The sequence below is a fragment of the Mus caroli genome, unplaced genomic scaffold (assembly GCF_978045245.1).
Source record: "Mus caroli unplaced genomic scaffold, Mus_caroli_1 scaffold_1, whole genome shotgun sequence".
Taxonomy (NCBI): domain Eukaryota; kingdom Metazoa; phylum Chordata; class Mammalia; order Rodentia; family Muridae; genus Mus; species Mus caroli.
Window position 1 is genome coordinate 150,690,881 of NW_028227256.1, and position 25,096 is coordinate 150,715,976.

The 25,096-nt window shown below is 45.1% G+C and overlaps 1 protein-coding gene across 1 annotated transcript in view; it reads right to left on the reverse strand.

Moving 5' to 3' along the window:
- Positions 1-2,042: 2,042 nt before the first annotated feature.
- Lamc1 (laminin subunit gamma 1) overlaps positions 2,043-25,096 on the reverse strand; it is a 117,020-nt gene continuing 93,966 nt past the window's right edge. The window contains exons 17-28 of the mRNA XM_021185565.2: positions 23,961-24,139; positions 22,768-22,924; positions 17,775-17,980; positions 16,987-17,066; positions 15,184-15,321; positions 13,946-14,090; positions 12,295-12,444; positions 12,010-12,124; positions 10,620-10,819; positions 9,495-9,653; positions 6,767-6,866; positions 2,043-4,834 (exon numbers count right to left, since the gene is read on the reverse strand). Coding sequence (XP_021041224.1) covers positions 4,578-4,834; positions 6,767-6,866; positions 9,495-9,653; positions 10,620-10,819; positions 12,010-12,124; positions 12,295-12,444; positions 13,946-14,090; positions 15,184-15,321; positions 16,987-17,066; positions 17,775-17,980; positions 22,768-22,924; positions 23,961-24,139 — 1,886 coding nt within the window. The 3' untranslated portion in view covers positions 2,043-4,577. The remainder of the gene's footprint in view (positions 4,835-6,766; positions 6,867-9,494; positions 9,654-10,619; positions 10,820-12,009; positions 12,125-12,294; positions 12,445-13,945; positions 14,091-15,183; positions 15,322-16,986; positions 17,067-17,774; positions 17,981-22,767; positions 22,925-23,960; positions 24,140-25,096) is intronic.

Here is a 25,096-nt window from a genome sequence, read left to right on the forward strand (position 1 = left end):
TGGCCAGGAGAAACAGCAAGTATCTGAGGTATACTGCTGGGGAGGCAGCCAGGCCAGCAGTGAAAGGAGTAGATTAGGGGTGACATCCCCCCCCCCTCAGTAACTGTCAAAGCCAAATCAAATAACTATAGCCTGAGTCTCATTTATTTGTAAGCTAGTCAAGGTTAAGTTTAAATTGGATGAGCTACTTAGCAAAACTGCATCCCACCCCCAATACTGCTTATTGAATTAAAAAGTACCCTTAAAGATTCTAAAAAATTGTGTTTATCTGTGAGTGTGTGTGCCTGTGCAACTGTGCCTGTCAGTGACATTGCTCCTTGAGTCAGAAGGGGGTGGTGGACCCTTCGGAGCTGGAGTTAGAGGCATTTGTGAGCTGCCCAATGAAGGTGTTCACAACTCCCTCCCCTGCAGCCTGGTCCTCAGGATGATGCAGTGGGTGCTCCTAATTTCCGAGCCATCTCCTCCGCCCCCCGAACTTGTTAATACTTCATTTAAATCTGCTTACAGTGAAGACACAATCCCACGCAAGTTAAAATGGCCCAGTTTCTATTTTCATAAGCCATGGGTCTGGGAGATTGGCTCTTCCTACAGGCTGGGTCCCCCTGTGCCTCAGGCAGGTGGCCTTGCTTTCTACTTCAACACCCTCTTGGCTGCCAGGTATCCCAAGCTGGTGCCAAGAGGTGTGTGTGTTTCTTTAAGCTGTAAACTCAGGGGAAATGAAGGTAGCAACCTTTAACCACCTGACCTACGGCTCCTACAAGGTAGCGAAAGGGTTAACATTCCCTTCTGAATCAGCCCCTGCTGATGGGGCGAGAGGAGGACTGCGACTATTCTGGTAAAGGTTAACCAGTGTCTCCAAAGCTTTCTCTGAGGAGGTCCGGTTAGAACCGCTTTACAGGTACCATGGTTCTAACAATTTATGATATTAAGAAAGGAGGCACAGGATTCACTGGGACACAGGGAGACAAGCAGGGAACCAGGGGGTTGAAGGGAGGTATTTGCAGGCAACTTCTAGCTCCATAATGTCTCACCTGTCTGCAGTTGTCCCATGCTCAGCACCAGATGGAGCTGGAGCGTCCTAGAGGCCCTGTTAGCGCTGATTTCTCCCTTTGGCCTATTTTAAGTTTGAGCAAGACTTTCAGCAGCTTTCCTCAGGCGCGCAATCATTTAAACGCAGCTATGGTGGGTAAGCTACTGAAACCCTATCAGGGATCTCCAGCTGGTAGGCTCCAGGTGTATTTTATTATTTGGTTTATTTTTATGTGTATGCCATGTGCCTGTATTCCAGTCTGTGAGTGCAAGCGTATGCATGCACACGTGGAAATCAGAGGACATCCCTGGGTGTCATCCCTGCCTTCTACCTTGCTTGATACAGGGTCCCTTGTTCGCCACTAATATGGCAGGCCAATTGGCTACAGATTTCCACGGATTCTCGTCTTTCCTCTCCCTATAGGAGCTCAAAGATCCACATGTATGTCACCAAGCCCCACTGTATGAAAGTTCTGGAGAGTCAACTCCAGATTCTCATGTCTATACTGCAAGTGCTCTGCTCAGTGAGCCACGGTCTCTCTGTAGCCCATGCTGGCTTCAAGTGCTGGGAGTGCAGACATGACCCACCATACCTCGATTCTTATAAGCAGTGTTATACACCGAGGATCCTCATTGGCCTCTCTTTGCTCCTGAGCCACTTTTGTGCTAAGAGCCGAGTTAATACTCGCAATCTAGTTCTGTAAAGAGAAGTTTGCTAACTTCTGGATGACAATGAAGACCACAATTTGAAGAAGGTAAAATAACAAATGATAATGATGATGACGACGATGATAATGATAATAATAATGATAATAAAGAGCCAGGGATGTAGCTCAGTTGGTAGAGTATCTATCTGCCTAGCATGCTGAAGGACCTAAATTCAAGCCCCAGTACAAATAACAAACAGCACTGAGTGGTTCTCAAGCCAGTCCGAGGCACTATACGTAGACATCCATTCATTAAACCTTTTAAACATTTCATGTTCTAGCACCGCATTTAGGCCACACAAGATATAAAGGGTTACAAATATTCAGATTTTATTATAAATAAAATACTGTTTTCTTTTTAAACATAAAAAAATGCCAAGTGATGCGCTTTATTGCCCTCCCTGAGGGGGGAAGGCTGTAGAGATTAAGGCAAACAGCTAAAGTGAAGGCACATTGAAAAGGGCCACAGTTGGAATCAAAGGAAAATTCCATGGGGGGGTGGGGGTGGGGGGAGGGATAAAACAATCTGTTCTGTGTGGCACCCCGCATTCAACAGCAGCCATTATGTCCATTTCATTACATAAAATACAGATTATTGGAACTATACAATAAAGCAATGGCTGTGTCGAAGGAGCGTAATAAGGTATCATCATGTAAATAACTTTCATTTTAAAAAATAAAATTCTGTTTAAAAATATACCACAAAAGCTGGAGAAAACAAACCAAGACACCCCACCCACCAGCGCCTCGGGCCTGCTGGAGTGGAGTTGACCCAAAGGATGCTGGTGGTGGTCTGTTTCAGCCATTTTCTTGCAACTGTGACCAAAATGTTAAGGTGGTGAGCTTGGAATAGAGGAACTAGCCAATCAGCACTGAACTTGGTGAGGCCACGCCTCTGCCATGGCACAAAAGGCCTCGGAGGATGCCAAGCTGAGATTTTGTGGCAATCTCTGAGATGGAGACAGGCTGAACAGAACCTCCTCTCTGTCATCAGTAGCTCGGTGCTGATGCCCTCAAGTGTTCAGTCATCACATGCTCCCTTAGAAAACTGACCCGTGTGGAAAGGTTCCACGAACAAACTTTCCTAATCCCTTTACCCTGTCAGCTTGGCTACTGCTCCGGGGCAGGCATGAGAACCCTGAGGAGCTGCAGCTCAGATGGTCAGAGCCACGAGGAAGAGGGCCCTCTTCGGTCAGGTTGTGGAGGTGAGAAGGCATCCCATCAGACAGTGAAGGTGCTGCAAATACAAGGCAGAGGTGGAGCAAAACACTGGGGACCAGGCACGACGTGACCAGGCATGGTACAGGTTCCTGTGCCAGTGAGAGGGACAACTGAGCAGAGACGTGAGCAGACAGTGCCGTTCTAGGAGGACCCGGGATATTTACATAAATTCCTTACTCTATAATCATGATAAACAAAATCCATTCACACAAAAAATATAAATTTCAAATAATTAATAGCACCAGTGTGTCAGATAATAGTTTCTTTCCCCCGCTACGCAAAGTACAAAATTGCATAGTGTTAAAGGCTAAATATGAATCTCAGAGGCAGGTAGGTAGGAGGAAGGGGATGTGTGGCAGGGAACTGTCACAGTGTGGTCTCAAGGAGACCACCGAGCTGAGGATCAGAGGTTGAGAAGCCCACTAGGAAATGCCACGCATGGATCTTCCCTCTCCACACAGAGGAAAGGCTTGGAGTGGGCGGAGCCACAAAGTGCAGGAACTAGATGGGGTTGGCAGCCTTGAGAAACACTGAGAGCGGGTGTTTGCCACCAGGACCTGGCAAACAACGATGTGTTCTGAAGAGTTCTAGAAAGAACGGAAACATCAGAAGAGAATAGAGCTAAGGGCCAAATGTCACATCTCTCTCCAACAGAGAAAAAGAAATACACTCATGGAATCCTAATGATAGCGGTTACATCCCGATTACAGCCACTTCCCAGAAAATATGGGGAAAAGGAGATTTGCTCTTCTTTCATTGGTCAAGACCTTAGAGGACAACTGTTTTGACAGATATCTTAACAATAGTTCCAAGACTAACACTAACAAAGCTTCAAGAATTAGTACTACTTGGGGAAAAAACTTGAGTGGTTATCACATCTGTTTCTTCTGCATTAAGTCCTGCTTATAAAAATATCAAAAGCTACCTCACGTAGTGGTGCGTGTGAGCTGCCCATCCCGACTTTTTATCAGCTGCCTGAGGATTTGGGAAGCATTCATCTTCCTAGTCAATGAAAACAGGAGGAAACCCTAAGCATCCTTGATCCATGTTCTCCTGGAGACCCACATGTAACTACGCTGTCACCCACGATGGCTCAGCCAGCCAGCATGTCTGATGGATGGCCACCACCATTCTAAATGACCAATACCTTTGGCACAGGATGTTTATTTCCTTTCAAAGAGGAGGCAGGAGATGCAGACCGGACATACTGGCTATCTCAAGGCTACGATGAAGAGCCAAAGATTTCCTTCATAGAAACATGAGTACTGAGATAGGTCCTGCTGGTGTTGAGAGAGGGGAGGGGGCTGGGTCTGCCCTGGTATTAAAAGGTTCACAGGATGTGGGTAGGCCCCTGGAAGATGCTGTGACTTCAGGCAAACAAGGGAAAGTTCCGGTAGGGTGCTGACAGAAGTGGAGGAGAGACTTTATTAGGCAAAACCCTTTGTTCCTGGTTAAAGATGTTTAACTTGCTTCTCTTTAAACTCTGACTTTTCTTGGGTCAAAAGGACAGTGATGGAGAGCAGCAGAGAAGTGGGGGTCTGAAAGTGTAATCTTTGTGTCAAGGCACTGAGGCCTCACAGGGTCCCCTGTCAGGGACACTGCCTTACAGCCCTCTCGCCACTAGGGCTTCTCGATGGATGGGGTGTTGAAGCAGCCGGTTGGTAGGGTCCTCTTGATGTCCTCCAGGTTGTGAATATCCTTAATGATCTCTGCTATGTCCCGGTTATAGTCCATGATGGCTGCCTCCTGCTTCCGAGCCTCGCTCTCCAGGTCAGACACCTTCCTGTCCAGGTCGCTGGCCTTCATTTCGTCTTTGGCTTTGTTCAGGGAGCCTTCGATCTCATTGAGCTTGTTCAGGTCCACTGTGTCCAGCTGTCCTGTAGACAGGAAGTGGACAGAGGAGAAGGAGCGTGTATCATTAATACTAGGACAGATTTCTTTTTTGAGAAAGCTTTGTTCACACAATATTTTAATTTAATATTTATTACTTATATTACTATGCACGTGTGTATACATGCGTGTCTGCATGAATGCCATAGCATGTGTGTGGATGTCAGAGGACAACTTGCAGGACTTGGTTCTCTTTCCACTATGAGGGTTCCAGGGATTGAACTCGGGCTGTCCAGCTTGGCAGCTAGTGCTTTTATCCACTGAGCCATCTCTCTAGCCCTTGGAGGATGTGTTTCTAAATGTACAAGCACCATGTCTTGGACCTCGCTTATGCTGAAGAAGGTGACTTGGTAAGACTCAATCCTCTGCAGGTTTCTGTGTGTAATCTAGGTGTAATCTGTGGTCCATTTCAGTAGCGCCAAAGAACGCCAAACTCTCTAAGATAGAAGCACACATCCTCAACTCCTAGGATTCAAATGGGGCCATTTGGGGGTCACTTCCTGCTTGTAGGCGTTACACACCACTAGCAACCTTTCGATGGAAAAGTACCAAGATTAAAATGCCGAGATTTATAAGCAAAGCTTTGCTCTAAATATATCAAGAAAAAAAATAAGAGTTTCTTTTGGAAGAAGATGCTCTATAGAAAATAAAATCATACAGAAAGAGGAGCAGTTTCCTGAGCCCAGTCTGCCTCACCAACTCTCAGATGGTGTCTTAGTCAGGGTTTCTATTCCTGCACAAACATCATGACCAAGAAGCAAGCTGGGGAGGAAAGGGTTGATTCAGCTTACACTTTCATGTTGCTGTTCATCACCAAAGGAAGTCAGGACCGGAACTGAAGCAGGTCAGGAAGCAGAAACTGATGCAGAGGTCATAGAGGGATGTTCTTTACTGGCTTGCTTTCCCTGGCTTGCTCAGCCTGCTCTCTTATAGAACCAAGACTACCAGCCCAGAGATGGTCCCACCCGCAAGGGGCCTTTCCTCCTTGATCACTAATTGAGAAAATGTCTTACAGCTGGATCTCATGGAGGTATTTCCCCAACTGAAGCTCCTTTCTCTGTGATAACTCCAGCCTGTGTCAAGTTGACACAAAACCAGCGAGTACAGACAGTCAAGAATTATTTGCATGCATTTATACAAACTAACGGATAAAGTAAGGCGTAAAGCCCCTGCTTTAGCTTGCTTTCATTCTAGGCACATAATTTATTATTATTGGTCTCTGAGACAGATAAAATATTATTTCTCTCCCCTTTAAGAAAAAAAAACATAAAAGAATCCATCCCCAGTCTTTGGTGGCTATATGACTCTCTCATAATGGAGGTCCTAAGAAGCTCAGTTCTCTACCACACTGGTTAAATGAGAGCTCAGTGCTTATATGTCCCTGAAACAAGATAAGACAAAACAAAGCTTTTCTCTTGTTTGGTGTGAAAGTTTTCACTTCATCAAATTGTTCTTTGGTTGGCAAGTGGAGAGAATTCTGAGCTCTGAAGTGCAGTCAGATTCAAGTATTATTTTATTCTCCCACTGAGTCTTTTTTTTCAAATCCCTTAAAGACACTCCACCAGCAGGCAGAACTAAGAGGAAATGGCTGTTTAACTGTAGGCCAGACCTTGGCCATAGTGGCATCCCTAGCTGGCAGCCATGGTGTCTTCCTTGGGGCTGAGTCCAGGGAACTTGAACTTAATAGAGTCCCATTCGCCTTCACTCTAGAATCGACAGCCTATCAGTGTCACGCCGATGCAAGCTGCCCTTACAAGGTTCTGCCAAGCAAGACACTGTGTACAAGGTGTCTTTAAATAAGCGAGAGCTAAACAAAACATTAATATGAATGCCTTAATGAATGCTTTTAGAGAATGTGACTCTGCATCAGTGGACTCAGCCCTGCAAGCGGTGGCTGCAGCAACCCTTCTGTTACTTACCCAGCTGATCCAAGAGGTTGTTCAGCTGGCTGAGGAGGCTGCTGACAGAGTTTTTGGCCTTTCTGGCATTGAGCTCAGCCTCCTGAGCAGCCTGCGAAGCCTGTAGTGGAAGAGGATAAACAGCATGAATACTTCGGACTTTGTGTTTTCTTCTTCTCTAAATATTTTCCTCCAGTGAGCCAGCAGGTCTATTTTCAGATGTGTTTCCCTTTTCCAAGTGATGAATCAGAGTCGCTCTCACTGCAGGGTTTTTGGGGGTGGTATCTTCAGGTGGAGGATGTTATTTCTACTGCATAGGACAGTATATGCTTGTTGTTATTGTTGTTTTGGTTTTTTGGTTTTATTTTGTTTTTTAAGACAGAGTTACTATGTAACCTAAGCTAGTCTCAAATATAAGGTCCTCCTGTCTCAACCTTCGGAATGCTGGGACTGTACTACTGTGCCTGGGTACCCCTAATGATGTATGTAGTCAGAAAACCAATACTACCCCATTTTCTCCCTTCCCAACTTGAGAACACTTTGGGGCAAACACATGATAAAATGGATTAAGTAGAAACAGGTTATTTTGTTGTAAGTTCAAGTTGAATGTAGGAATTATTATTCTAGAATGTGGATATTCTCAGGGCCCTCATTATTAGAGATGTTCTATTCTTGGAGAGTTTACTCCAGAAAGTGAGGCTTTTCTGAAAATTCTCTGCCAACTTATAAACACACACACACACGCACACGCACACACACACAACAATGGATATTTTCAAAGCCAACCAAAGGTAAACATATTTGGGAACGTTCCATGAAACCTGAACAAACACACAGAGCATGAGTCACAGGATGCAGCGGAGGAAAAGGAAACATCGCTGTATCAGAAAGCAGATGCTCTCCCCACAAACCCAAAGCAGGACAGAAAGGAGTGGCTCTGCACTCCCGGTCACTAATTATTTTTCCTAGTTTTGGGGTCAGGACAAAGCAAACATTTGGGGATCAAAACATTGTGGGAATTTTAAAAGCAGAAAAAAAAATTTTAATTCAGTTTCAATTGCAGCTGTCCTCGGAGCCCATACAGGCTTCCTGTGAGTTTCTGGGACTGGGACACAGGGCTGGGCCGTGTTTAACCTGTGGCCTTCGGTGTCTTCCAGAAAGAACCACAACCTGTCTGGTTGAAGAAAATGTTATACTCAGGTAATACTAGCTGAATAGTGGCCTTTCAAAACTGATGTAGTTACAAAAGAGAGAGTACAGAGAGGGATGGCTTGCTGCTCTCAGAAAGATATGGACCAAAAATAACAAAAGAAAAACTTAGTTTTCCCTCTTTGAAGTAAACCCAGATCCCTTTTTGGAACTGGCAAATCTGTATCCTTCGCTGTTTTCAGTGCTTTAAATACAATGCTCCCTCAGAGTGCACCCACAGGGCTGGCAAGATGGCTGACTGGGAAAGAGGACTCACCACTAGGCTTGACGACCTGAGCTCTCATGCTAACATCCACATGATGGATGGAAAGAACCAACTCCCACCAGTTGTCCCGAGGCCTCCACATGTGCCTTATGGCACGCATGCATCAAAAACACATGAAATAAATAAGTAATTTTAAAAATGAAGTCCAGAGAGAGACTCTGCATATGAGAGAAAGACTGACGTTTGCTTCATGGTCATTTTCATTTGAGCCTCGCTTTGCATAAAAAAAAAAATCACAGAACAATCCAACACAAAGTTTAAAATCTCAGCTCTTTAACTTGGTGGTGCACACCTTTAATCCCAGCATTTGGGAAGCTGAGACAGGAGGATTTCTATGAGTTCAAAGCAATTATAGTGCACCCAGAGAGCTCCAGGTCAGTCAAAGCTACATAGTAAAACCACCCCGTCTCAAACAAACAAACAAACAAAAACAAATAAATAAACAAGTAAGACTCCAAATCAAGCAACCTAGCTGCCGTACAGAGCTGTGTACAGAACTGGCATCACTTCCACAGGCCTTGCACTCTGTCCCAAAGTAAACCCCAGCTTGAGGTCCTGTGTTGGGGGCTTGGGAAAACTGGGCTTCTTCCTGCCACTGCAAGGATGTGAGCAAACAGGCTGATATATACACTGTCCCTGTGACTGCAACACGGAACAGGACAGGGACAGTAACACTACCACCCCAGGAAGTTCTTCTGAATGCAGAATACAGCGCCGAATGAACAGAGCTGACCCTCATCCTCCCCTGCCCCGTAGAGTCACAGATCCACTCTTCCACGTGGCATGAGACGTGTACGTTACCACAGACGGTGCACAAGGAAAGCAGGCCTAAGGCCACCGGTGTGCTTCCATGCAGTGCTACGGAGTGCCTCACCAATGTCTTATATAACAAACTGGCTTCCGCCTCTAGTGAGCGAGCAGCTGGGAAAACTGGGAATGAAATGAGCTTTTCACTGCAATCTCCTTTTCTGAATTATTTTATCCCGTGTAGGAATTATCCATTCAAACTTCGTTAAAAAACATCACATACCCACAATTGCATTCTGTTCTGTTCTGTTTTGTTTTAAGTGTTCTGGAGCTGCAGCTGTGCTTTGGGATGGGGGCCATTGTGCAACATCAATACCTGGCAAAGGAGCCAAATTCTTTGTCTTCTACGCAAGCTACTGACCCAATTCTTGACGAAGAAAATGCAATACGAACTGAAGCTCACAGGAATTGGGCATCTGGCGGGGGTGGGGTCCTTCCCAGTGAGCACCCCTGACCTCTGCCTCTTACCATCCCCGCCATCATCATGTCCTGGTCGGCGTCATCTTGCTTCCTCTTCAGCTCATTCTCTGCCTCCTCTAGCTGCCTCAGCATGCCGTTCACCTCGTTATCCAGATCTGTAACTTCCCCGAAGGTTCTTTCCGCGTCCGCCTTGGTACTGGTGGCATTCTGGGTACAGGAGAAGCAATGGTCGGCAGAGGCAAGCCAAAGCTCCTAGAGCAGCAGCACTCCCTGTTCTAGAGCACACACCTACTCCCCTTTATAATCTGTAGAATGGCTCAGGGTGCAGTCCAGAAAGAACCTCACAATGACAGTTACTATCACTGCTCAACTCATTATTCATTAGGTTCTCATTAAAAGAAAAAAATCATTGTCACACAAACAGCATTTTATACAGTTTTTTTCATTGTGCCCTCTTCTTTAATGTTGAGAATTCCCTGTCCTAGTATAACCATGTTTAGCTGAGGTCACACACAGACAACAAATAAAAATGTAACTGTGAACACTTTCCGCTGCAATGCAGTGATTACACTTGACTGTTCTTGTGAGTTTAGCATCTACCAAAGACTACATCCTGAAATATGAGCATCTCATGAAACAGAATCTATTTAAAACTAACCCTTTCAAAGAAATTAAAATGTTCTGTGATTCTCAAAACACTTAATTTTAAAACAAGCTCTAATCTTTCCTTAACATAAAAAAGCCGGCCTGAAGAAATGCCTCTTTTATAGCTCTGGCTGTCCTGGAACTCACTTTGTAGACCAGGCTACCTCTGCCTCCCGAGTGCTGGGATTAACGCCACCAACGCCCGCCCGGTGAAAAAATGCCTCTTTAGCGTGAGTGAAGACAGCCTCTGTAGTGCTGGCCACAGCAGCTATGGAGGGAGGGTCTAGAGAACGTTTATGCAGGGAGAGGGCAGGAACTTGGTGGGCGGGGACTATGACGTAAACACCACCCCCTTCACAACTCAATCCAACACCCAGACAGTAGAAAGTCCTCTTCCTGATTCTCTTTCTTCGGTCATTGTACTTACGTATTCTCATTAGCATTGAAAAGAAAAGAAACAGACAGGGGTGGTTCCAGAGAGTTCTGTGTGCGATGCGAGCAGGAGCTGGAGAAGACGGAAGTGCTCACCTTCTGCACGGCGCTGGCGATCCTCTCCGCCTCATGGGCCTTGTTCTTGGCCTCCGTGGCATCAGCGGCAGCGTTGCCCAGCGCCAGCTGGGCCTCCCTTGTCTTCTCATTGGCTTCAGCTATGGTCCGGTTGATGGCGGGAATTCTCCTTAGAGCTTCTTCCGCGGCTGTCTTGTTATCGTTCACGCGTCTATCAAAATCTAAAAGGAGTGCAAGAGACAGATTTGAATTAAACAGCAGAGAAGAAAAACCTTCCACAAAGCCGGGCATGGTGGCCCACGCCTTTAATCCCAGCACTCGGGAGGCAGAGGCAGGCGGATTTCTGAGTTTGAGGCCAGCCTGGTCTACAAAGTGAGTTCCAGGACAGCCAGGGCTACACAGAGAAACCCTGTCTCAAAAAACCGAAAAAAAAAAAAAAAACCTTCCACAAAACAGCAATTGGATTTTGTTTAATAATAGATAAAAATCTATGTCTTTTTTGGTTTTGTTTTTAAAATAACAATGGGGGTGAAATCTCAGAAAAGGAAGAAAACAGCCCCATGCAGGTTTTCCAGGTCTCAAGTCACAGGAATGCACATCTGTTTCTGAGAGGGTCCTATTTGAGAAGCCACTCCAAGCAGAGTCCCAGCATGTTTGTTACACTGTAGCCAGTGCCTTAGTGTCAACTGTGTGTCAGGCAGCATGACACTCTTCTTGCAAATGAAGAGGCTAACTCATGGAGCAGGGATGTAAACAGGCCGGCTGACACCAAAGCCCCCACTCCCAGCTAGTGTGTCTGCCAACCCTCCTCATTTACATTGCCTGTGATTCTTTTTATCACACAGGAATCAGCCCCTCAGTGGACTGAGCATGTTTCTTTAAAACAAAGAATTAAGTATCAGAGTCAGAGAAAGTGACAGATAATTATCATGTATCATTTAAAGTCAGCTTAAGCAGGCAGACTATGGTGACATTTTCGTCTAATCGGAGGCCACCCTCTCACACGTGGCTTTTGGTCTTCAGTGAAGAGCAAAGGAATGAGAAGACAGAGGCACCCTGATTTTTCTTTCAAATACATCAGCTTCAGGTTTGGTGAGAGATCCTGCCTCAATAAATAAAAGTGGAGAGCCTGCAAAGAAAATACCTGAAGTCTGATTTCAGGTCTGCCCACACATGTGCACATACCCACACATACAACCATACATACATATGCATGCACGCAAACACACACACAGAGTGTAGAGGATGAAGTAAAGATGGTAAAAGACCATGGTTAACCACTGCATCTAAATAGTCTATGGGAATTCCCACACTCTTGTTCTGAGAGAATGGTGCTCAAAACAACGGAAAAGCGAACGAGTGACAGCCTCTTGGGGGGCTTCAGAAGATGCTGCTGTTACTGGGCCCGCACCTTTCAGGTTGTTGAGAATGTCATTGGCTTCTTGTAAGGTACTGCGTCCCTTCTTAGCAGCTTCTTCAGCAAGGGCCTTGGCAGCGTCAGCTCGAGCTAGGAGTTGGTCGGCAGTCTGCAAATGCAAGGCAGGTCAGAGAACAAACCTTCCGGGGTCAGCCTTTCCCGCTAACAGACAAGCCCCTCACAGTCACAGCCCAGAGACTGAAGCGTACGGAGAGGCCACCACCTGAGCAGTTTAAATTGTCGCCTCAAGAAATGCAGCCAGTGGCAAGTCAAACTGACCTGTTGTTCAGCTTTCCCCTTCTCTAGAAGGTTCTTCACTTCATGTTCCTTTCCTCTCATGTCTTCCCTGAGGTCCTCGTAATCCTTTAGCTTCTGGTCAATCAGACGGTCCAGGTCTGCAGCTTCTTTCTTGATTTTATTTGCTTCATTCTGTAACAAGCATGGAAAGTCATTACATTTAAATGAAAACGTGACAGTGAATGACAGGGGGCAAAAATCTGTGGAAAGAAAAAAATTTTTTAACCAGGTATATGTTAGTGATTTTCCAGTGTTTTCTGTACTTTGATGAATACACAGCTTTAGGCAGCCCATACCCTAGTCAAGATGCAGAATGCTCTATCCACAAGAAGCTGGCTCCCTGGGTCCCCTACCTTCCCCCATCCCCCCCGCAGCTTCCCCTACCCTACCCCTGACTGCCACCACCTCGGCAGTCTTATCTCTTTCCATATTTCATACAAATGGACTCAGGTGGCATTAGGTGTCTGAAGAGACCTCAACCTTGGAATCCCAGTCGATAACTCAGGTATAGGAAATGAGACCGTACACCTCAAGTTTAGTATTAAAACTATTGCTACAAAGGCTTTGTTTGAGGAGCCATGGTTAGAAGGATGAAGTGGGAACTTCTAGTTTCTCTGGAAAGTTAGTTATGTCAAAGGATGTTTTACTGAGGCACACAGGTGAAAGGATGTCTTGCCAAAGCAGACACATGAAAGAATGTTTTCCTGAAGCAGACACAGGTGAAAGGACACTTCATGAAGGAGTAAAATATGACCCCACAGATAGTGGGAGATGAGCATAGAACATTGGTCTGGTTTGCTCTGCCTTACTATTCTTTGCTAACACATACATGTATTGGTTCACCTTACATAGCATTGTTGAGCTCCACTGGTGACAACACCACCATTGAGAGAAACTTGCCCAAGAACTGCTGGTAAGGTTCCTACAGCAGCTTGCTGCTTCTATGGCCTCACCTCAGGCCACTTGGCGAGCCTGGTGGGTTCCTCAGGATTGAACTACAGCTGTCTAGTGTCTGCCTGCTGAAAGGACTGGACTGCAGCTGCTGAGTCGTATTTGGTGTTTGCTATGGGACTGCAATGCTGAGAAAGAAGATCGAGCTCGCCCCTAAGGAACTCTTGCTGAAGAAGTCCACGTCCCCCATGTCCTAATAACTGTTCTCTTCTACTACCTCTGCTGGGGGGTGGGCTAGGGGAGAGGGTGAACCCTTATTAGAAGTCGGCAGCAAAAATGTATGCCTACAGCATGAAATAAAACACTACCAACTCCTGAATATTCTACCTGCCTCTGTGGATGCTGGCTGGTATAGTTCTTGTAGGCTAGTGTGGTTCTTCTTGCTCTCTCAAGATCTGTTACACAACGCCTAGGAGGTAGGCTCTAGCCAGACTGTGCTTCAAGTAACTCAACTAGAGTTTGACAAGGGTTCCTATCACCAAGTAATCTTCACCCTTTCACATCTATACTTCGTCATCTCATTAAGTTCTACTTGCATAATTCAAAGTAGAACTCACCTTTACCAGCGAGTCAGGTGTAGGTCTGCAAGGGAGAGGCAGGGCACTATCAAAATGGCTCTTACTCAGACTAGAGGGACAGGGGTGTGATGGGGTTCCAGTGACCAGAGCCTCTGCACACATACCTCCAGGGCCTCAGAGTCCACAGGGGTCAGCTGGGCCACACTGGCATAGATCTCTACGGCTTTGTCACCTGCACGCTTGGCTTCCTCATGGACTCGGGCAGCCTGCTTCTCCAGGTCCTGAGAGATGTTCTTTGCTTGTTCATACCTAAGAAACAAATGATGGAATTCATTAAAAAAAAAAAAAAAAAAAGCAGCTGGTGGGCTTTTTTTTTTTTTTTTAAAAAAACATCTTAATATTAACCAGAAACAATCTAGTTACTTTCACTGGGACAACATCTCCAAACACCTCAAAGGAAATGTTGTCACCTCAAAGCTCTTATTCTGATAGCAACACTTAGCTAAAAGTTACATTTCATTTTTCTAATTCTAATTAGCTTACTGTATATAGAACTGGCCATCCCTAACCCCGAATCCCAACCCTGTTATGTTTTTAGCACTACTGCAAGACCACAGGAGGAGAATTTCACACCTGCTCCCATGTGACGGCCACTATCAAAATGCAGATACACTACAAATACTATGCTACATTTTAGGCTATGTGTTAGGGAACATGAGTGAACTTTGTGTTGAGACTTGAATCTAATCCATAATCTCATTATGTATTCAAATGTTCAAAATATATGTCTCGTAAGCCCCAAACACTTCTGGTCCCTAAGCTTTTAGATAGGGTTATTCAGTCTGCACATTCTCCCTTTAGGCCCAGGTAAAGGGTGGCAGCTCAGCGCACTTTCTCCACTGCACTGGAATGTCCGCTCTCCAGTTTCCATAAAGGAAGACTCTTAAGTGCATGGCTAGGCTGGTTACCATCCTGTGCAGTTACGGAGCTTGGTGTGGCTGGACATCCCCTCCCCAATCACACTACCACTCTGAAAGCATGATGAACCTCATGCACATGAGCGTAACCCCAAATCCACAGCACGGATGACCCTCATATGCAAGAGGATATCCCCCAAATCCACAGCACGGATAAACCTCATATACAAGAGGATATCCCCCAAATCCACAGCACGGATGACTCTCATATGCAAGAGGATATCCCCCAAATCCACAGCACTGATAAACCTCATATACAAGAGGATATCCCCCAAATCCACAGCACGGATGACTCTCATATACAAGAGGATATCCCCCAAATCCACAGTACTGATAAACCTCATATGCAAGAGGATATCCCCCAAATCCACAGCACTTGATTCTTCACAGAACAGGACTGCGAGCCACTTTCCAATTACACTCACTTCCGGTTAAGCTCTTCAATCTCCAGCGCAGTTTGATTTTCTCCTGCCAGGGTCCTCAAAAGCAGATTATATGCCTCAGCTGAAGTCTCGTTGGCTGTCTTTGCCACTCGTACAATGTCATCGGCTTCCTGTTTATGACTGTACATGTAGGAGGAAAGATAAACCATAGACATGAGACAGACTGTCCAGTAGGGAAAGAAGCAACGTTTAGGTAACACTTTGTTATATTTACACATCCTAATATGGACAGAGATCTAGGAACACTGCAAAGTCGCATTTGGAGCTTCACAATCATTTCGGGCAGCTCCATTTACAAAAAGCATCTGTAAACTGAGAAAAGAGTATTTTCTAAGAAAATCAGTGGCACAAAACTCTACAGGGACAAATCTGTATTTTCTTAGAAAAACTGATTTTTGGTTGGGTGTGCTGTGGTAGCTTCTGCCCATAACCCTAGCACTGAGGCAGGAGGATTGGAGTTTGGAGTTCCAGGCCAGATGAGATAGGAAGTAAAGATATCTCAGAGCACAGGGAGGGGATAGAAGGAAGCAGGCGACTAACTTTGGAACACAAGTAATTTACAAAACCATGTGTCTAGTCAGCAGCACAAACCTTGGGCCTGATCTTTATCATAAAGTCTTCTGGTCTACAGGTCTACACAATTACTGCACAGTTTCTACACAGTTACTATATAGTCTCTACACAGTTACTGCATAGTCTCTGCATAGCCTCTCTGTTCGGACTTTTCTTATGCTCCCTCATTACCGGCAGAAAATGCAATACCCAATAGCAAGGAACGTATCAACAGGGACTCTAGCCAAGCAATACATCTTAGCTGGGTAGCAATGCTAATGGATTTTCTGCTTCTACCATTTCGTGTTGAATTGTGGCACCCAGTATGCGGCCATTCCCCTTGGCCTAAGAAACTTTCATCCTAAGTGTTTGCATTAAGCCCACCAGGTCAGTAAATCTTCAAGACCTAGTTTGCTTGGGAGGCTCCATGTTTTCAGCTATCTTCCTTTAGTAAGAAAGTCCAGCTATGAACCCATGAACGTTCTGCAAAGTCAATGGCTCATATGTTTACTCTTACCAGAACAGAAAAAACCCTGCTAAGATCAACATAACCTAGAACCTGTGAGACAAGGCTGCTCTGGGCAGGATCTACAGTTCTCACATCTGTATCAGGCTTCCTTCTGTACTCCATACTACTGAAGTCTACAGAGTATTCTCTACTGGGGCTTCCTACACAGATGCTTGCTCAACATCCTTGCCATTTTAGAAAATATTTTAAAAAATTTGATTCCTCCTGCAATTTAAAGCCTTCCAAAGAAGTTATCTTATGACCAATTTAAAAGCACAAAACCCAAACAAATCGGGAACGTAAGGGTCAGTGTCCTTTGGCTGACATTCCAATGTGTAATGAGTTAGTGTTTTCTACTGAGGTCTCAAAGTTGGATATCTGTTGGAAAACTAATGGAAAAATTTAAATTAATAAGTTCTATTGAGTTTCTTAGAAATCTATAAAATTTACGACTTTAAAACTAAAAAAATATAAAAATTATGATCTGTGAACTATATAAGCATAATTTTGTTCTAAACTATTATATTCTAATACTTAAGGTAAACACTCTAATTTGAGGTGAAAGAGAAAGAGCATGCATATCTGGTAACATTTCAGAGTGGAATGTAGTGGAATGTTACTCAATGGAAAGTAGCCGTGGGAGGGGACAGGGCAATATGGAAGTCTCAGCTGAAGTGCTGTGCCTGAACCACCACGCCTGAACCATGAAGCACACTGCAGCTTACCGCTCTGCAAGCCTTCGGGCTTCTTCTGCCAAGAGGGTCATGTTGTTTGGCTCCCCTGTAGACTCTGGCTGAGTGATTGACTGAAGAGGAACAAAACACTTATTTTCAAAAGACTGAATTATTTAAGTTCCATAAAGCAAGTGTTAACACTAAATTTTTGTTCTAACTCTTGTGCAAAAAATGCTTTATCTTATTTTCAAAGATCTTTACCTCTAATTGACACCTTTGGCTGGAAATTATTTTTATTTTGAATGCTGCGGAAGAGGCAAGTAAGAGAAAGAGCCTAGACATCTCTCAGTTTTTATCCAGTTCTGTTTTGGGACAATCGCTGAAGTCTGAACCTGAAGTGACCTCCTCAGGCTCCTGTAGTTGAACACCTGGTCCCCACTTAGGAGAAGCTATGGAACCTCAGAGGGTGGGTCACCGGGACAGGAACCTCAGAAGGTGGGTCACCGGGACAGGCCTTTAGGGGTATAGTATGTTCCACTTCTGTCCCATTCTTGGCTTCTAGACCTGCCTGCTGTATGAGAAGTCACCACGTACTTCTGTCCCTACCAACAGCTGCCTCAGTCCTTTGCCCATGCCGAGGAACCAAACAGACCTCTCCTGTCTTACCCTGTTTCTGTTTACTTTGCTACAGCAAGGAGAAAAGCAACTGCCCCAATGACCACGAGCAGCACGGCTCTCGTGCTCTGGAGTGCCAGGTAGGAGGATGGCAATGCGCACAACACTCCAATCCACCATCACCCAAGGTCCCACCAACCCACCAGAACTTCAGACTCCCTCACCACATTGGCGGCAGCCATTTTTGCTTTCTCGAGCTCCCTGGAGGCGATCTCAATCAGCTGCTCTGTACTCTCCACTCGGGACCGTGCTCGCTCAGCCAAGATCCCCGTCTCTTCGATCGTATTCCGGATATTCTGCAGTCGGCTGATTTGGCTATGCAGGCTGCTATTTACTCTCTGAAGGCGATCCATCAGATTTTGATCTACATCTGGAAGAGCATTGCAGAGACAGTCTGTAAATGATCTGAGGGGATATGCCATCTATGTGAAGCTGTGGCACTGTATCTTTAATAACCTCAGCAGCATCTTTTAGACACATTTCCCCTAACTTCTATTGTACCACATCATGCTTTCATTGCTGCCTGCCTCACTGCACTGAATGTCTCGGGTGACTCTGAGTCCCTTTTCTACCCATTACTGGCTCCACAATCTTATACAATAGTCAGCAAAGCACAATCAAGCATGCAGATGCTTGATGAAGAAAAGTAAAATTGATCATTATACTATGACACCTGCCATATTTAACCACAACTACATACTGTTAAAACACTGCCAGTACTAAAAGCCTAACACTAACTATTAAAAAGGACATTTGAAGCAGACACCAGGAATGGTGCAGGCCTTTAATCCCAGCACTCAGAAGGCTGAGGCAGGTGGCTCTCTCTCTGTGTGTTCAGGGCCAGTCTGGTCTACAGGGGAGCTCCCACTCAGCCTGGATACAAAGTAAAACCTGACATGAATCAAGACAAAACCCTGAGAATGAAACAAAACAGAGAAGCAAACAAACAAAACTGCCCACCAACAAACTTGGGAAGTGTGGCAAACTCAACTTCTCTGTTCTTTATACTTTTTGCTCCTCTCCCACCTCACCTCTGTCCCAGTAATGTATGCAATTTTCAATTGGATCTCTGCTTCTACATGGTTGAAGTTTACTATTCCATTCTTTTTAAACCTCACACTTGGGTCCTAATAAATCAAACGATAAATATAAACCTGTGCAAATATAAACCTGCCAGTTTTAAATTCTCACATGTCATGAGGTTTTATTAATATAGAAAAAAAATTCAAGTTCTATTCAAATTGACTAGTTCTGGGAACAGAAAAAGAGCCTAGAAATAAATCCACACATCTGCAGCCAGGCAGCTTTCAAAAGAGTTGCTAAAAACACGCACCAGTGAAAGGACAGCCAGGAAACAGGAATGGAAAATGACCACTCGAAGGTGGAGCTGTACCTTTAACTCCACCAGTCAGAAAAAAAACCACCTCAAATGAACTGAATACTAGAACAGAAGGTCTGAAAAAAAGAAATTACTCAGAGGAAAAAAAATGCTTCAGGACACTGGAGTTGGCAAGGATCCTTTTTTGGACAAGACCCCAAAAACACAGGAAATAAAAGCGAAACTGGACAAATTCAATTACATCAAACTGGAGGGCTACACAGCAAAGGGAACATCAAGAGTAGCAGGGACAACCACAGACTGGGAGAAAGTGAGCACCCTGAGACTGGAAGCACTTAACAACTTTAAAGCTCATTACCAAAACGGGGTGTGTGTGTGTGTGTGTTAGTGTGAGTGTGTGAGTGTGAGTGTGTGTGTGAGAGTGTGTGTGAGTGTGTGTGCATGTGTGTTAGTGTGAGTGTGTGTGTGAGAGTATGCGTGTGTGTATGTGTGTTAGTGTGAGTGTGTGTGTGTATGTGTGTTAGTGTGAGTGTGTGAGTGTGAGTGTGTATGTGAGAGTGTGTGTGCATGTGTGTTAGTGTGAGTGTGTGTGTGAGTGTGTGTGAGAGTATGCGTGTGTGTGTGTATGTGTGTTAGTGTGAGTGTGTGTGTGTATGTGTGTTAGTGTGTGTGTGAGTGTGTGTGTGTGTGTGTGTGTGGCGGGGGGAGTTAATGGACAACACACAGAAACAGACATTTCTCAAAAGAAGACACACAAATGAAAAACAGGGATGTGAGAGATGTCTTAATGGCATCAACCACCAGGAAATTCAAGTCAAAAGCTCAGTGAGAGCCAGGCGATGGTGGTGCACGCCTTTAATTCCAGCACTTGGGAGGCAGAGGCAGGTGGATTTATGAGTTCGAGGCCATCCTGATCTACAAAGTGAGTTCCAGGACAGCCAGGGCTACACAGAGAAACCCTGTCTTGAACCACCCCCCCCCCAAAAAAAATCTCAGTGAGAGATGCCCTGACCTCAGTCAGCATGGCTACTGTCAAAGAGATGGCACAGAAGAAGCTCTGGTGAGGGCAGAGACCAGCAAACCCTGCACACGGCTGGTAGAAGTGTGCGATAGTGCTGCTATGATAGAGAACAGGAGGGAGTTCCCCAAACTAAAGCATGATCCAGGAGTCCCAATGCTACAGACATATTCCAGGGAAAAGTCAAAGACACCTGCAGTCTCGTCAATAGCCAAGTAGTGAAAGCATCTACCATCAGTGATTAACGAAACAGCACGGAAACACAGAGAGATACTGTTCAACCACAGAAGGGAATCAAATCCTGTCATTTGCAGCTACATAGATGGGGCAGGTGAAATAAGTCACACAGAGTGAAAATGCCTCATGACCTCACCCAGATGTGGAAGCTGATATCAACAATACAGTGGTAAAGCTATCAAACATACAGTGTGATTACAGCAGCAGAAGGCAGGGGATGGTGAGGGATGATGGGGGAGTGGAGGGGGGTAGGTGGGAATGATAGGGGATGGTGAGGGATGGTAGGGGGTGGTGAGGGATGGTAGGGAATGGTGAATGATGGTGAGGGATGGTAGGGGATGGTGGGGGGTTGGGGACATAGTGGGGATGGTGGGGGAATGGAGGTGGGGGATGGTGAGGGATGGTGTGGGGGATGGTAGGGGATGGTGGGAGGATGGTGGAAGATGGTAGGGGATGGTGACAGATGGTGAGGGATGGTGGGGGATAGTGGGGGATAGACAGTAAGTTAGGCAAGTCTATGAAGTTCTGGTATGCTACTGAACAGTAACTGGGGCAACTGTGATAATCAACATTCGTCATTTTAAAAAGTCTGAAGAAAGGGTTTTGACAGTTTTCACCATAAAGAAGTAATAAACATTTGAGGAGCTAAATGTTTATCCTGACTTAAAATTTGGGCTATGCATATATGCACACATATCAAAATATTATCATTCTGTGAATATATGTGTACTTTTATGTCCAATATAGCACTTAAAATGAACTTAATTTTTAAAAATTGAGCATTTTTAATTTCAGTATGATGCTGTGTTGAAATCTACATTTTATAAGGAATATAAAAATATGAAAGTTCCAAGATAGGATCAAGTAAAATGTGTTTGGAAAACAGCAACTTGACAGTAAGGTTCTGAAACACTCGTGCAAAGTGAAGAACCCATGCCTAACTGCACACTGGGTCCTGCTTAGAGGACACCTTGCACAAAAATAAAACCAAGTTTAGAACAGAAAAATATCAGCCACTGTTGTTAAAGCAGTGTGCACGCTTTAGATCCCAACTGCCACTCCTCAAGGTCCAGTTCTCCAGAATGGCACAGAGAGGACAAGAGATGCTCGCTGGGAGGCTCAAGTCAATTGTCTTTCAACTCCCAATATCTACCTGTTAGCACTGCACCATTCCATATAACCTTCTCCCAAGCCTACAGTATAAGCACATCTCAACTACAAGTGAGTATTTCCAGTCTCAAAAGCCAAAGCATTCATTATGAAGGCATTTCATTCTCTGTTAGTTGGAACCTAAGCAGGAAAGGCCAGCGGGGAACTCGTACGAATGAGGAGCCTCAGAAAGGCACTTCAGCCTATGAGAGGCTCCCAGGTCTCAGAGAAGCAAGAACCCACTGTCCTTCCAGCTTGCAGGTAATGCAAAGAAGTGTGGTGGAGCCGCAGCCAGCAGACCCATCTGTATGGGCACAGGAAATATGTGGTTTCTGTGGCCAGAGGATGCTGCCGGTAGTGGTGCAGCTATGCCAAGTTGCGTGGAATGACGGTGCCCAGACTTGCTGCCCTTCTTTGGCCCTGGGCCTGGTCCTGTATGCTGGTGGTATTGGCCCAGAGCTTTCTATCATATCCTGGTTAGCCCCACATGTCAGAATATAGCCAACCTCGTGATACTGTGTATACAGCAAACAGCGTGTGAATTTGCTGTTTTAATAAAGCATGTTAGTTGAAAACCATGTGCTAAAGTGGCTGACGAAATGAACGTCGTAAATGGGCAGGGTGTCCCTTGCAGTGTTTACCACTTACAATGATATACACAAGCAACCCCAAATAAATACATAGAAGCATCTAACATTAAAATAACTCACTGATATCTTATGCTTTTCAATATCTAAAAAGGTCTCACGTGGGCTCTCATTAAAAAAAAAAAAACAAACCAACTTGCCATAACCAATATGTCTAGTCACTTCCTTTCCTACTTCAATAATCATAAAAAAATCAAAATTCTATACATTAGTGATATCTATATGAAGAGAAAAGGCAACATACTTAGTTTCTGATCTATATTCTTAGACAGGCTGGCTTTTCTAGGTAACTCCAAATGGATACATACATACATACATACATACATACATACATACATACATACTCAAAGAGAAGTTGGTTACTACTGTCCCATGCTTAATTTTTAATGAACATTTATTATGTGCATCTGGGAGCACACTTGTCCCATAATGAAGAGCATCCTACAAACAGGAGGAGGGTTTATCCAGCTTCTCATCACTGGCACTGAGCTCAGGCACTTACATAATTGCAGAAAAGAGTTTGCCTAAGTTTAGGGGGGGAAAAGCCTAGTTTAGAATAAGGACAGCACTTGGGAGGCAGAGGCAGGAGGATCTCTGAGTTATGGTCAGCCTGGTCTACAGAGTGAGTTCCAAGACAGCCAGGGCTACACAGAGAAACCCTGTCTAGAAAACAACAAACAAACAAACAAGCCAAAGCCCTGAGAATTTATAAAACTATACAAATTAGAACTGAGATCACCAGGTCACACAGTTTTTGATCACGATACCTTTGACTTCCTGAGCCTCACGGAGAAGGTCTGTCACCTCCCTTTCTGCTTCCTTAAGTCTGTCCTCAAAGGCTTGATCTGTCACCATGTCATCCCCAGTGCCAAGGTTGGCGATGAGGCTCTCTAACTCCTGGAGTTTCACTCGATGCTCAGCAACCTAAGGGGGGGGGGCGGGGAAGGAGAGATTGGCTGTGCACACTGCAGGAAACTGGAGCTCTGTGCAGAGGGAGGTCTGCATTCTCACACAGACAGCACAGGCAGTTTCTCTGGCTTCCACAGCAAGCTTTTGGTACCATTCTTCCTGTACACACAGCCTACTGACAGTTCTCCAGTACTGACCTCTCCCCTGAGCATCGTTTAAATCTCTGCTAGGCATCTCAAACTGAACTCGAGAATCTGATTTCCCTGGGGACTTTAAACCATCTCCAGCAACATTAAACAACAACCTTTTTTTTTTTTTTTTTTTTTGGTTTTTCGAGACAGGGTTTCTCTGTGTAGCCCTGGCTGTCCTGGCGCACTTTGTAGACCAGGCTGGCCTCGAACTCAGAAATCCGCCTGCCTCTGCCTCCCGAGTGCTGGGATTAAAGGCGTGCGCCACCACGCCCGGCTTAAACAACAACCTTAAGGCCAGTTCCCGATTCTTCTTCTTTTTCCCTGTCCTGGTCTCTCAACACATGCAAGGGGTTCCCCTTCATCCCATCCCTAATAGTCCCTCTTCACACAGCAGTCACAACACTCCTCGTATGGGACTTCTGTACATCTCTACTGAATTTGGAAATAGTCCCCCAAACTCCCCACTTAAAGTCAACATATCCTATATAACCTGCCACCAACAATGTTCCTCCCAGGGCAGGGTCTGGGCAGCTTCCAGGTTCCAGGCGTTTGCCTGCCTCACTCCCCCTCACACGGCTCCCGCCTCTTTATCCTTCGGATCTCACATCACGAGAGTTTCCTTACAGAGGCTCTGCAGTTTCCCATGGTTTGCTAGTACCTCTTCCTTTCCTTCAGGCACTTTTCTCAGTAGTTCTCCTATGTATGCGGTTCTGGCCACTCCCCCCTCACTAGAACATCACCTCTGAGAAGAGAGAGCAAGTTCAAGGTGTCCACCATTTCTTCTCTGGAGCTTAGAGTAGACTTGAGTTTCTACTTCATGTCTGCTGAAGGAATGAGTGAATGCCCCACTGACAGCTTACCTTATCCTTCACCAGTCGGTAACAAGCCGGACACTCCTGGCAGCCAGGCCAGGACCGATTGTAGAAATAGTTCTCTTCACACTGGTCACAGCGATTGCCCACAAAGCCTTCCCTGCATTCGCAGCGGCCGTCGTCTTTACACTGGAGCGAAAGGGATCCTTCATGGTGACAGTCACAAGCTAGGGAATGAGGAGACAATTCCCATTTTAACTCGGACCGACTGTACCATCATCATGTGTACTTATGAAAAATTCACTTATGAGATTTTTAAATGGCTAAGTCCATGTAGCAGGCAAGATAGACATTTTAAAAGGAAAACTAGGTTGTGAAGTAATATGGGGAGCATGTGGAATGTGTGCATACATGTGCATGTATATGCTTACAAAGGTCAGAGGTCAACACTGGGTATCTGTTTTCCTCTACCACCTTTTACCTAATTTCTGTTGTTTATTTTTTTGTGTGTGTATTTTTGAGACAGAGTCTCATTATGTAGCCCTGGTTGGCCTGGAACTCACTATGGAGACCAGGATGGCTTCAAACTCACAAGAGCTTTGCCTACCTTTACGTTTGAGTTCTGGAATTAGGTCCAGGTCTCTAAAGAGCCGCTGTGTCAGCATTAAAGGTGTGTGCCACTGTGCCTAGATCTCCCTTGTATTTTGAGACTTGCATCTCAACCCGACCTGCTGGCCAATGAGCTCTAGGGATCTACCTGCCTCGGCCTCATTACAGATACACACCTGCCTTTTTATATGGGTACTGGGGATCTGAACTCAGGCTCTCTTGCTCAAATGGCAAGCACTTTATCAACTGAGTCACCTCAGCATCCCCTTGGGGCACATTTCATGTGGTATAAAAATTACACGAATGTCAGGCACGGTGGAGAATATGTCTCTGGGAGGTAGAGGGAGGGGAAGTGAGGTCAGCCTGAGCTACACAGAGAACACACACAGTATATTAAATGATGTAGCGCTCTTTCTCATATGCTTCAGGGACTCCACTCTACTTTCATCTTTAAATTTCTCTAAGAAATAAAAAAAAACCCAAATGCTAACATAACACTTCTTGCACTTCTTTACAGTTTGTTTTCTCTTTGGACTTTCTACATTCCACACAAGAAATGAAGGAATTCAGAAAGC